This window comes from Gymnodraco acuticeps, unplaced genomic scaffold (genome assembly GCF_902827175.1).
Source record: "Gymnodraco acuticeps unplaced genomic scaffold, fGymAcu1.1, whole genome shotgun sequence".
Lineage (NCBI taxonomy): Eukaryota > Metazoa > Chordata > Actinopteri > Perciformes > Bathydraconidae > Gymnodraco > Gymnodraco acuticeps.
Genome location: NW_022991187.1, coordinates 3779403 through 3791368, shown reverse-complemented (window position 1 = coordinate 3791368; position 11966 = coordinate 3779403). Strand labels below are relative to the sequence as shown.

General features: G+C 42.9%; 2 protein-coding genes across 2 annotated transcripts; both read right to left on the bottom strand.

Annotated features, from left to right (window-relative positions):
• Positions 1–6145: 6145 nt before the first annotated feature.
• LOC117560997 (zona pellucida sperm-binding protein 2-like) lies at positions 6146–8822 on the bottom strand. Its single transcript, XM_034238154.1, is given in 10 exon segments — positions 6146–6240; positions 6243–6285; positions 6367–6508; positions 6585–6774; positions 6946–7076; positions 8027–8124; positions 8197–8366; positions 8449–8563; positions 8632–8706; positions 8778–8822. Coding segments are annotated over 10 exon segments (1104 nt in total).
• A 1280-nt stretch (positions 8823–10102) lies between these two features.
• LOC117560995 lies at positions 10103–11630 on the bottom strand. The gene is made up of 7 exons (XM_034238151.1): positions 11569–11630; positions 11359–11440; positions 10809–10952; positions 10643–10729; positions 10421–10555; positions 10216–10312; positions 10103–10131 (listed from the first exon to the last, which is right to left on the bottom strand). Exons 1-7 carry the CDS (start codon positions 11628–11630, stop codon positions 10103–10105), a joined length of 636 nt encoding a protein of 211 aa, XP_034094042.1.
• Positions 11631–11966: the final 336 nt, after the last annotated feature.

Here is an 11966-nt window from a genome sequence, read left to right as displayed (position 1 = left end):
CTTCCCTTCAGAGGCGGCTGGCGGCTGGCGATTTGATTGGACACTGCCATCCAATCAAATCACATCAACATCAGTTTTAATACTGTAACTGTCATCACCGCCGTTAGAAATTATCAAGCAAATGAAGCATTATGGAGGGTGGAGATTTGGCGTACTTAATCAAACATAACTTTACTAAACTTCCGCTACAGCAGCAACTAAAAATTAAATCAGATGACAGGCCAATGCCCGCACTCGAGCTGTGTGTACACAGAGGAAAAGGGAGAGAATCGGACGTTCAATGAGGACAATTATGTCCGCACGGAGTGGCTAACTGAAAGCGCTAAACTTCAGCGTCTATTTTGCCGGCCATGTCTTCTTTTTGACAAGGATTCGTGCTCCCTGAACAATCCTTGGGCAACTTCAGGATTCATCGACCTTGCCAACCTGTCACGGGCAATTGAGAGGCACGGTAAATCCAAAAATCACATAGATTGTGTGATTGTCTGCATACATTAATAAGTCAAATGCTTAAATTAATAAGGAGAGAGTTTCAGCTGGAGAGTGCGTGCGGACCTTTCGGTTAGATAATAGGCGTGTGCAAGTCCTGCATCTGTGTGATATAAATGTGTGTCAAATGATACCGGGCGCTGTAATCACTCATCTGGTTACGTTATTGACCGCCCCCCGACCCAAAAAATGGGCTTCCCCTACATTTTTCCCCACGCCACGCTACTGCTGTAGTCAGGGATGCAAACTCATCAGGTATGAAAAAGGTGACAAGGATCCGAGCCCCCCGACCCCACGGAATATCGGCTTTAAAATTAGGAATAACAGAGGATTTTAGCAGTCAGAACAACTAAAGCAGCAGGTAATAATAACAGAAACGCCAAAGAGTTACATCTAATAGAAATATATAAAGCATTTATTTTAATTGTGTAGCAGTCAGTTTATAATTTTGGCAGCACTGTTGAGCATTTTGAAAATGTATTTCCATGCCTCTTGGTATTTTTATAATACTTTTCTACTTTCACTTGAGGAACATTTTGAATGCAGGACTTTTACTGTAACAGAGTATTCCTACACTCTGGTACTTCTACTTTTACTCAAGTACAAGATCTGAGTACTTCTACTTTTACTCAAGTACAAGATCTGAGTACTTCTACTTTTATTAAGTACAAGATCTGAGTACTTCTACTAAAGTAGGCTACAAGATCTGAGTATACTTCTACTTTTACTCTAGTAGCCTACAATCTCTATACTTATACCACCTCTGTTTATAGCCTATGAAAAAAACTATTAGAAAACGAAGGCTAAAGCTAACGTTAGCAGATAGTGACAATGATATTGCGACAGAAAAACTGTTCAGTTCACATCACGCACTGCCGCTCTGCTCTGAACACCTGAACGGCCCGTTCTAACAGCTGTTCACCAGCGGCTCAGTCTGTGCCACAGTGACTCGCACAGTTAACGAACACACCGTAGATAATGTAGCTGACCCTCATCCCGGAGCAGCAGAGTTCAGCCGGCCCGACAGGCAAGAAGACTCGAGCACACAGCTCGCGCTTCATATATTAAAAAATAACACCATGCGCGTCATGATGGCACATAACAGCTCGCGACCTGCAGATTATTTCGGCGATTAGATAAAATGTAAATTATATTTGACGCAACTTGAGTTAGGCTACATTTCCATGACTTTTCCAAAACTTTGGGAAAATATTGTTTTCCATAACTTTTCCAGGGCCTGGAATTTGCATTTTGAATTTCCATGACTTTTCCAGGTTTTCAATGACCGTACGAACCCTGTATAGTTTAGTTTGGCATCTGATTTAGGGGATTAAACAATACACTCATTGTATTTGTTACCTGGTGGTTATTTACTTGGTCGTCACTAGGGCACTTTTAATCGTGTTGCTGCGTGCTGCTGCACCACACACCCGCCGTGGCCTGTCTGACTGACTGACTGTCAGCTCTGCGCGCTGCGCGTTTACTTTGAGAGCAGGGAAGGGAGGGGTTGCAGCCAGAGCACGTACGGGAGTGCCGCGGGGCACGTGTGGGGATGTCTGACAAAATTACAACGCGCATTTGGGGCATTGTTGTATATATTGGCACATTGCTGTCAAGAGGGCAAAACGGGCAGGTGCTCAAGCACTACCTAGAGTCTATGTGTGCACGTCTCTGCTTTACAGCATGTTTTTTGAAGTTGCGTTGGTGTTTGTGTGTTGGTTGTTGACGGCAGTGTGTGCCCCCCCTTTGTAAATGATTGCCCCCCCATTCGATTGTTCTAGAGCCGACCTTGGTGAGAGCAAGGAAATCATAATCACAGCCTCAACCCCCCCCTCCCACTTATTATTGCTATTATTATTAGGGTCTGAGACCAGAGGTCGGGGAAGACCCTATTGAAACAAACCTCCGAAACACACCCAAAAACAGGGAAAACGACCGGCAAAAAGCACCAGAAAAGGTTCGGAAATTATGACGGCTGATAGGCCGCGCGAGCCCAGCTCACGTGGGTTTTTGCATGGTTATCGCTCGCGAACAAACACAAACAGCTCCTAAAGCATATAATAAATATCAGGCTACAGCCCTTGTATATTTTATTATGTGAAGCACTATATGGTTTCATGAAAAATATCTATTGTTTATTTGTAGATATCTCCTAAAAGCCTACAAATAAAGTGTGAAATGTAGGCCTGGTATTATTGAGCGATATATATTATACACACTGTTCTGCTTTCTGCACTGACCACAGCAGCTGTTTTCACTGTAAAACATCGCCTCACAATGAAAGCAGTTGTATTAAAAAATAAATAGCCTAACATCCAGGGGAGATGTGATTTGTGAGTAAACAAACGGTAAAGGGCAGAAAGTCTGATGCACATTTGATCATCTTAAATAACTTATAATCACAACGGCAACAGTTTGCAGCAGTGGCGGCGCCAGAGATTTTCTCTAGGGGGTGCTGTGGGGTAGCTTGACGTTTCATAGAGGGTGCTCAAACATTAAGGGTTTCCCATTAATGCACCAGCGCTACAGTTGAATTTTCTACTGCAACACTCCCCCACACACACACACAGTGTACCCGCGACTGTTACAATGAAGGCTCGGTAATCAGCTCACGGCATATAGGTGTGGGTAATGTGCTATTTTTACAAGTGGGGAGTGGACCTCACCTCCTCTAGTGGGGTCCGGGCAAGCTCCCCCGGGAAGATTTGTTTTTAAATATTGAAGTTAAAAGCATCAATCTGGTGCACTTTGAGAGCCAAAATGAAGAGATCTATGGATATACAGTATCTCTCAACATACATATGTAACAGAACTGTAAACAGATTTTCTATTTCTTTATAGATATTTACAAATCACTCCCCTTTTAAAACACACCGTTTGAGACCCACTGAGGATAACTAGGACTAAAGTTAACTATCTAAACACTGAGTCCTTTACTTCACCTGAGCTGAGGTTATCTTAGACTCTCAGTTGACAGGAGATAGTTTCTCCCTCCACCTTGTTGTTGAAAAAGCTCCTTATCCGTTAGCTTGGCTAGCTAGCACCAGATGCTAACCACAACGATCTCCTGTGATACCCACCGGTGCGCGAGCTCTCTCTCTCGCTCGCTTGCGCACGAACACAAATGGCTAGTGCCACACAACACACACACATAGTAGAGCTTGAATGAAACAGAACCAGAAGTAAGCTACTTGTACTCACGAGGCCTATTATGTGCAGAATCCCTCTCGCTTTTAGGTGGTTTTGATTGAGTGTCCACACGTGGACGTTTAAGGACTAAAAAACGATCCATTTATCACTTTGCTGTTAGCAAATCATTTGGGGCTCCAGCTAACAGGAAGTCACTTAAGTGTCACAAAGTAATTAGCCTACTGTATGGGTAGGTCAAAAATCAAATGGGTGCTGGCCATTGGCCAATCATATCACCTGTGTTGGCTTTATGTTTTTCAAACATGTATTGTTTCACATTTGCATGATGTAATCAATAATTTTTCTGATTTAATTAATTAAAAAAAAAAAAAATAAAAAAAAAAAAACCACATTTATTGGGGTGCTTAGGGGGTGCTTTGGCATCCTGCCGGCGGGGACCTTCGGGCTTAACAGGTTAATGTGTTGCTTAAAATAATACTTCTGCATACAGTATGTGACACTGTGAGTGTTGCACGGCCAGATACGGCTCAGCTGACTCAGATAAGGAAATGATACATTATGATGTGATGATATGAATGATAATGGGACACATCAACGTCTGCACTCAGTGCCGCGGACTGTAGGCAACGTAATGTTACTTTGATCCGGTTACTTATGTTGTGGCAAATATTTAATTAACTTTCTTAACATAATAGTATGTTATAGTCAGACTGCTCTGAAGATGGGAGGTGATGTCCTATTCATTTTCACGTTCACACAGTCGTGATTTTGGCGGCCGCCGTCTTTCCTGCAACGGCAGTTTAAACTGTATTTCCTCCACACACTGAGCTCTGATTGGCAGCAGGCGTGGTGCTTTCGCTGAGTTTGATCTCTTATCCTGGAACCTATCCTGCTTTGGAGCACAGACTAGGTTCCAGGATAAGTCTCCATGGAGATCTAGCCCGCTAAAAAGTGAACCAGCTTCGTAGTACCGGAAATCCCAAAGAAGTTATCTTGCCTAAACGAAAATCCTGCTTCGTAGTATACCCCCCAGGTTAGCCGCTCAGCATAAGTTACATGGAGATCTAGCCTGCTAAAAAGAGAACCAGCATCGTAGGACCGGAAACCCTGAGTTTTCCCTGAAGTTAGCCGGCTAAGCGAAAACCCTGCTTCGTAGTACAGGCCTCTGCTATTAATCCTACACTGAACAAATATGATATTGAAGCATATAACATTGTCAGCCAATTAAAAAACTGCATAGTTGTCATGACAATATTCATATCAAATAGAAAAGGCAATTTAAATGTACAAAGGTGTGTATCCTCGTCTAGTTATGTTGTACAATGCTGCATTAATTTGGGGTCAATAGGGTCACATATGGAAGCTATTGCAACAACAAAAAAAATGTTTTATTTGTTAGTTTTATATTAATCTAAAACTACGCTGTCAGGCTTGAAAATAACAGAACTTGTGAACTTTGGACTAAAGGGGTCTCTGTACCCTTACCTAGTCTATAGTGGATGAGTTCTCTGTTGTAGAAAGGTGTCTCATAAGCTGCTGTCACTCTGTATCGCTAAAGAGAAGTCCTCCACCTAAATCCACCCGGAGGTACTTTATCTGTCCGCGGTTGTTGTAAGCAGTGGCCAAATGACTGGCTTTACATCCCTGTGTAAATATGACAACGTTGAACGTCTCTAAAACAATACATGTAATGAAATGACAAAGTGACAGAACACGATGGACGTTAGCTTTAACCTGGGACACAGAATTTGACGGGGTAGCAGAATACGCTGCAACACTAGTACAGACATCGCCAACCAATTGAACAAAGAGTACCTGCACTGTAAGTAGGAGATCACTTTGTATACAGTTGTTCTGCACATTTGAAGTTCTAGTTTTTAAACTCCGAGTGAGCATTTTCAAGTATTTGAGGGTTGTCTTGCTCCATTGGCTGTGAATTCTGTTAAGGTTTGTTGTGTTCCCTAAAGGCGTAAGTGACGACAGTCTTTCATTTAGGCGCCTAAATCAACTTATCATTTTTTAGTGTTTATTGATATAGGATATCATTGCTACATATGTTGAGCTTCTCTGCATTTTCTTGAAATTATGAGGGTACTGGTTGACACAGAAACCTGCTTTTATTAATATGTCCCTTAAAATTGACCACAGAAGATGCAATACATTGATAAAGAGACATATAAATAAATGTGGCTTTTTTTTTTTTTTTTTTTTATTTCGTTTATTTTTTTTTTTAAATACACGAGTCGTTATGGTCATCCATCAATATAAAAGGCAGTACAGTACATTTCATTGATAAAACTGTTCCCCTGGTCGTCCCAAACAAAACAATGAACACAATTACATAAGGTGCAAATGACAAAATGTAGACACTTGTAGAAAATATTCAAAGGTTAGCCAGAATAATTGCCCCAGAGGAGATCTGCCTTTGGCGTGTTGAGTCGGTGCTTCTTCGCTCTGCAAACCAAGTAAAGATTACCAACTGCACATCCAGATCGACTACATTTGTTCAGACTCGGTCACTTATCCCTTTTTTACACCATGCAGGTCTTGAGTAGCTCTGACCTGGAGGATGCACACACTGGCCTCTGCAGGAACCATCTGCTGGCTGCTTGTGTCACAAATCACTGCATCACAGTGGACATAGATCTGTGGACGGACAGGATGATTTTACACATGGCTACATGCAGCAGTGGCTAAAAGACTCCAGATTTGGATTACAAGTCTTACCTGGTCTTTCAGAACCTTGTCATCTTTAGTGAAAGTGAACATCTTTACAGAGAAGCGCTTGATGTGGGACGGGACTAAAACTCTGGAGTCACTCACAACGGGATGGAAAATTGTTGCATAGCTGTCATTGCGATTCTCACAGCTATTGAAGGAATTTGAAAGTTAATAAAGCAGCAGTTAAACAAATGAAATGAGTAGTTAGTTTTGCACAACATTACCTGTCCACAATGACGTCCCAGCTTGGCAGAGATATCCTATCTTCATAAAGGGTTGCCCAACAGTTCTCAGCAATGAGTTCCAAGTGCGGGTCGGTAGAATGCATCAGCTCCACCTCAAAATACAGAGGCTGCTGCAGATATTTCACCACTGGATAATCCTCTGCTTGGTAGAAGAGCTCGTAGGATGGATCTGCAGGCGAAGAGTCCCCGTTAGAGAAAGGAAGCCTGGCCATTTACAGTTTCATGTCAAACCTTTATTTAATCAGATCGGTCCCTTGAGATCATAGATCTCTTTTTCAAGGGAGACCTGCAAAACAGTGTTTTGTATGCATGAACAAGATGTTGTAAAATTCCACCATGCCTTGGGAAAGCCTCATCTGCACCATCAGCTGGCCGGTGCCGATCTCTGCAGCGGGCTCATAGGTTCTTGGTTTAGCGCTGAAGGCAACAGTCTGAGTCTCATTGACCACATAGAAGCAGGAAATGGTTTGCCTATTAGGGGAAAAAATAAATATATAAATTAGGGATGCACGATATTGTTTTTTTTTTTAAAACAGATACCGATAACTTCCTGCTTCTCAAGACCGATAATAAAAAAGATTTACGCCACTAATTATTTTAACGCGATTAACGCATGTGTATTTTTTTTCCTTGGCCGCCCCGTAGTTTCAGAGCGCATCGAATTTAAAATACCATCTACAAGCTGATGCTGACAGCCCCGCTCCTGCCGCCCGCTTGCGGCAGACCACACATCCACGCTCACCGGCTGGCCATCTGGAGGACCGGGAGGGTGTGTATGTGTGGCCGAGCGAGAGAGACCTTGCGTGCGTTGTTGTTAGCATCTGGTGCTAGCTAGCTGGCTGCGCTAACAGATATAAGGAGCTGTTTAAATGAAAACAGAGGAGCGACATTTCGCCACAACTGCGCCGAGCACTTGACTTTATGCAGGAAGCCAGACAGTGGGACATTGTACGAAAAGTCAGCACACTCAGCACAGATAGTGCGCGCAACATGATTGCAGCGTCCAGGCAGCTCCGGTTCGAGCATATGCCTTGAGTTGCACATAGCTCCAACGCCCATACCACCGACGACATGTTTGTTTACTGTCCTGGCTTCACGCCGCACCACATTTACGTCACAGCCAGGCATGAGTTAGGGAGCGCTGGATTTGTGAAGAACTCCCCTCTTCCTAAACCACAGTACTGGCAAAACGGGAGGAGCCGAGTAAAAAACAAGCGCCCCTCATCCCAATCCACACCGCAGGTATTTTTTTTCTACCCAAAAAATATATTGTATATTATCGGGGCTATTAATACTGGTATCTGGTTTATCGGGATGACGTCATAATTCCTAATATCGGACCGATAATTATCGTGCATCCCTAATATAAATGCATACATTGAAGGTGTTCATCTCCAATTATACAGAATCAAATATTTTACCTGTAATCAGGATCAACTGGTGATGTGTTGGCTGCTCCTTTGGCGTTGTTGTAAGACAGGCGGATCTCATTTTCATACATCATGTAGTTGTCAAAGAACTATTTAACAACAAAAACGCATTAACATTTGACAAAAAACCCTTTTGATATTTAAATGTGATTCACACTCACCGTTCTGGTGGTTCCACAGGTATCCACACTGAAGGAGAAATATGCAACGCGATCGTCGCTGAACTGTGGTGTGCAGGACTGGTCCTTTAGCGTCAGCTGACTTGGCTTCAGATTACGAGTCGATTCAACCTTCACAGCCACAGCGGTCATTGTGCCATTGGGGTGGCACTCTGGAAGAAGAAGCAGGCAATGTGTAAAGCAACACAAATCCATCAATTAAAGCAGCAAATATACTTACATGTTCCATCTTACCTGTTGCTTTTAAGGGGAAGTAGCAAGCCAGATAGAGATCAGCAAGCACCCAGTCGTTTGCACGATCCAACAGAAGCAGGTCAATTCTGGATTTGACTGATTCTGCAGTGAGCAGCTGTGGAAAAGAAAGTAAAGTTAGCCAATGCAGAAGATCTATGGTGGGATTTTGTAGTTTTGACATACCTCGAAAACAGCGTCCTTGGCAGTGTATGGCAGAATGAGGCTGAGGTGTGTGCCGTTCTCATAGAAAATTGTAGTCTTCAGCCATCTCAGCCGTCAGCTCTCGAGGTCCAACGATAGCCTTGAAATTAGAGCCGTGACTCCCGAACTTCACGCTTGATGTAAAACTGGTTCTGGTCACAGGTGCCAGCCATGATGGGTAACACTAGAGCAGCAAAACATGCATTATCCATTTGATTGTGTATCTTTTACTCTTATAGTATTATATATATATTATATTTATTTAATTTTAGAAAACACAATTTTGCATGAAGATATTGTCAAAAGCAAATTCAATATGATCTCACCAATATCCCTGCAGAGAGGCCTGCAGGTCGACCGGGTGGGGAGAGCAAAAGGAGTTTCTTCAGGCAGGACGATCAACCCAAAGATCAGAGGGAGGAAGTAGAGTAGGATGTAACCAAGCGCTCAGGATTCTGCAACAAATGAAATAAAAGCTCAGCAACACTGAAAATATGCTGGTACAAAGTGATATTTGAATCTATAATGTCATACATGTTTTAAGACAACATCGGCATCAAAGGGCACTTGAAGAGAGAAGCTCTTGGAGCCATTAGCCAAGCTGTGTTCCTGGACTGTGAAGGCCTTTGGCATTGCTCTCCTCAACAGTGAGGACCCCCGGTGGAGAAGTGATGTTCCTCAGCTCAACGTCATGGAGGAAGGTTCCCAAGAGAACGCTGAACACCCGAGTCTCTGGGATAGTGTCTGAGGGAACAGAAAGTGGCAGGTTTACAAACTTCTAACCAGCCTCAACATTGATAGAGAAAAATTTGTAGTAGTTGGATTGAGTGCTATTTAAAAAAAAACAAAAAAGTGCCCTTTGTAAGCAAAAGTTAGATTTTGTACTTGGCTTCGAATCCCATCCAAACACACCATTTTGCAAAAACTGAAGACTTTATTTAATGGGTTTAGCAGTCTTTAGGATATATCCGAGCAAGCCCGAGTTCAAATGTCATTTTTTTTCATACCACTAGAAATGTGACTACCATCCCTGGATTTGGGAGATTGAGGCATCAGAGGGGTCCTGATGGGGAAAAAACCTGTATCTGGTATCATCTTGGGTGTCATCTTCTCTCCACAGTACCTTCAAGCATGGGCTCCACCAAAGTAGGTGATGTGGTACTGGTAATCTGGGGCATGGCTCTGCAATAATTCATGACATTTCAATAAAACATGCAAATGCACTAGTGACTCTTGCATTTCTAATCTAGAGATTTCCCCAACCTTGTAGTAACCATCAGGCGAGCCCACTGGATCTCGACGACGATGTGGAAGTCTGTGGTGCTCAGTGTGTACCCCCGTGCGGCCATCTGAGATCTATCAAGCCTCTGCCCGTTGATTCCCATGTGCATTTCTGAGACTGTCATTCTGCCGTCCAACAGAGGAGTCACACGGCGAGGTACGTGCCAAGAGATCATATCCTCGGTGTGAAGAGGACACCACCTGTTAATGACAACATTGAGCTGTTGAGGTTAACTGTGCAACAATTAAGCTTACTGTGAAGGAAATATGTTGCTCAGGACTCACCTTTGGGACAAGCAGCTGCCAAGTTCACTACATTCAGACCCTGTGGTGCCATGTAGTAAGCGCTCACCCTGAAAACTTCCATGGGGACTCCAGCCACCTAAAGAGAGGAGAGGTTTAATATAATTGACAAGGAGGGAAAGGAAAAGAAACACTGTATAAGAGTGTGTTGCTTACATCCTCTGAATAAGTCTCTGCTGTATTGTACGGGCTTCGCATAACCAGGGCGACTAGAGGTAGTTTTGGCAGCGTAGCCGGCTTGTTCAGCCTCTTGCAACACCATGGCCACTGGTTCTGGGGTGTAAAACGTGATCTTCCAGATACCTTGTGATGCACCAGAGGCCTACAGGAAAGAACAAATAATAATTAAATCCTCATTGGTGTAGGGAGGAATTGAACTGTAGTATCTGAACAGTTTAATTCAACATACTTCAAGATTGGCGTTGAGCTTCTCGTCTTTACCATCCCGAGTCTGACCCTTAGCTTCAGCATCAAGGTTAGCCATGTGGTGCGAAACCTAAAACAGAAAATGGTGGTTTTAGCATTCGTTTCCATACACACAAGATGGTGGACTCATCAATGTAAAGATGACCTACTTCCATGTAGTTCCTGTCGCAGAGGAGCTCCCTGGAGGCCCAGCGAGTGTAGATGCAAGTCTGAGACACATCATGACTGACCACGTCTGATGGATTCTCGCCGTACATCTGGAGTCTCAAGCCAACGTTAAATGTAGCATCATCCTATAAATATAAAAAAAAATAAATTAAGTGAAACTCCCTAATATTCTTTGGTTCCAGCTTCTTTGTCATTGGGAAATGTAATATCCCTTGCCTTAGGGACACATTTGAAGTCTAAATGGATATTTGTGTATGTACCAAACAAGTCAAGAAAGTACCTAGTAGATTCATTGAGGAATACAGTTGAGTGGAGCAGTGCTAATATTTAGGGATGTACCAAACAAAAAGGGAAATGTACTTTGGGTCTTTTAACGGTAAGGGGTTACAAATAAATTCAGGGAAACACAAAAATGGGAGCAACCATGTGTTTTGTTGAGCCATTAATTCAGTCACTTGACAGAATTAGCACAGCTAAACTTGGTAGAAAATTACATTGAATGCTGTTAAACCCCTTTAGCTCAAAACAAACCTTGTTGTCCACAAAGCAGCCCATCAGGGAGGTGTAGATTCTGGTGTTACCCCCACGGGTCAGACTCCATGCTGTATCCACACTGAGCAGCCATGCTAGGTGTTAACAAAATGTGCTTGGTGCCATCTGAGGGGAGAAAATAAGCTTTGTCAGGGACCCCTTTCCTCAGTGATGAACCAATCAGCTGCATTATTAGCAGTTAATACTTACTGATAGGCCTCCACCTCAAGCTGGTTTCCCACTGCTAAAGCCTTGTCCAACGACAGGCTCATTACATTGCGGCACAGTCAGACCTTAACCCACTGCCTGTTAAAAGAAAAGGCTTGTGAGGAGAATGTAAACCGACTTAATATGCTGTGTAAAATGATTAATGAGAATTGAAGCTTACTTGACTGCGAATTTAGCTTCACATTAGGCCTGGCTTGACACAAGATGATTGCTGCAGCCATCCATAACAAACTTGAACACATAAAACACATCATTTAGAGACAATTAAGTACACACATAGAAAGAAATCTACAATAAATGTAACTTACATGTTCCCAAGCCCTCAGCATGTTGCAGTTTGTAAGCAGTAAAACCAAAAGAATACAGTCAGTATCAGAGCT

Excerpts from the sequence above, each read along its gene's own strand:
- LOC117560995 (XM_034238151.1), bottom strand. The coding sequence starts at position 11,630 with ATGAGCCTGTCGTTGGACAAGGCTTTAGCAGTGGGAAACCAGCTTGAG. Across the intron at positions 11,441-11,568 it reads CTTGAGGTGGAGGCCTATCA|TGTGGATACAGCATGGAGTC; the intron begins GTAAGTATTAAC and ends ATGGCTGCTCAG. Across the intron at positions 10,556-10,642 it reads AGCTCAACGCCAATCTTGAA|GCCTCTGGTGCATCACAAGG; the intron begins GTATGTTGAATT and ends TCTTTCCTGTAG.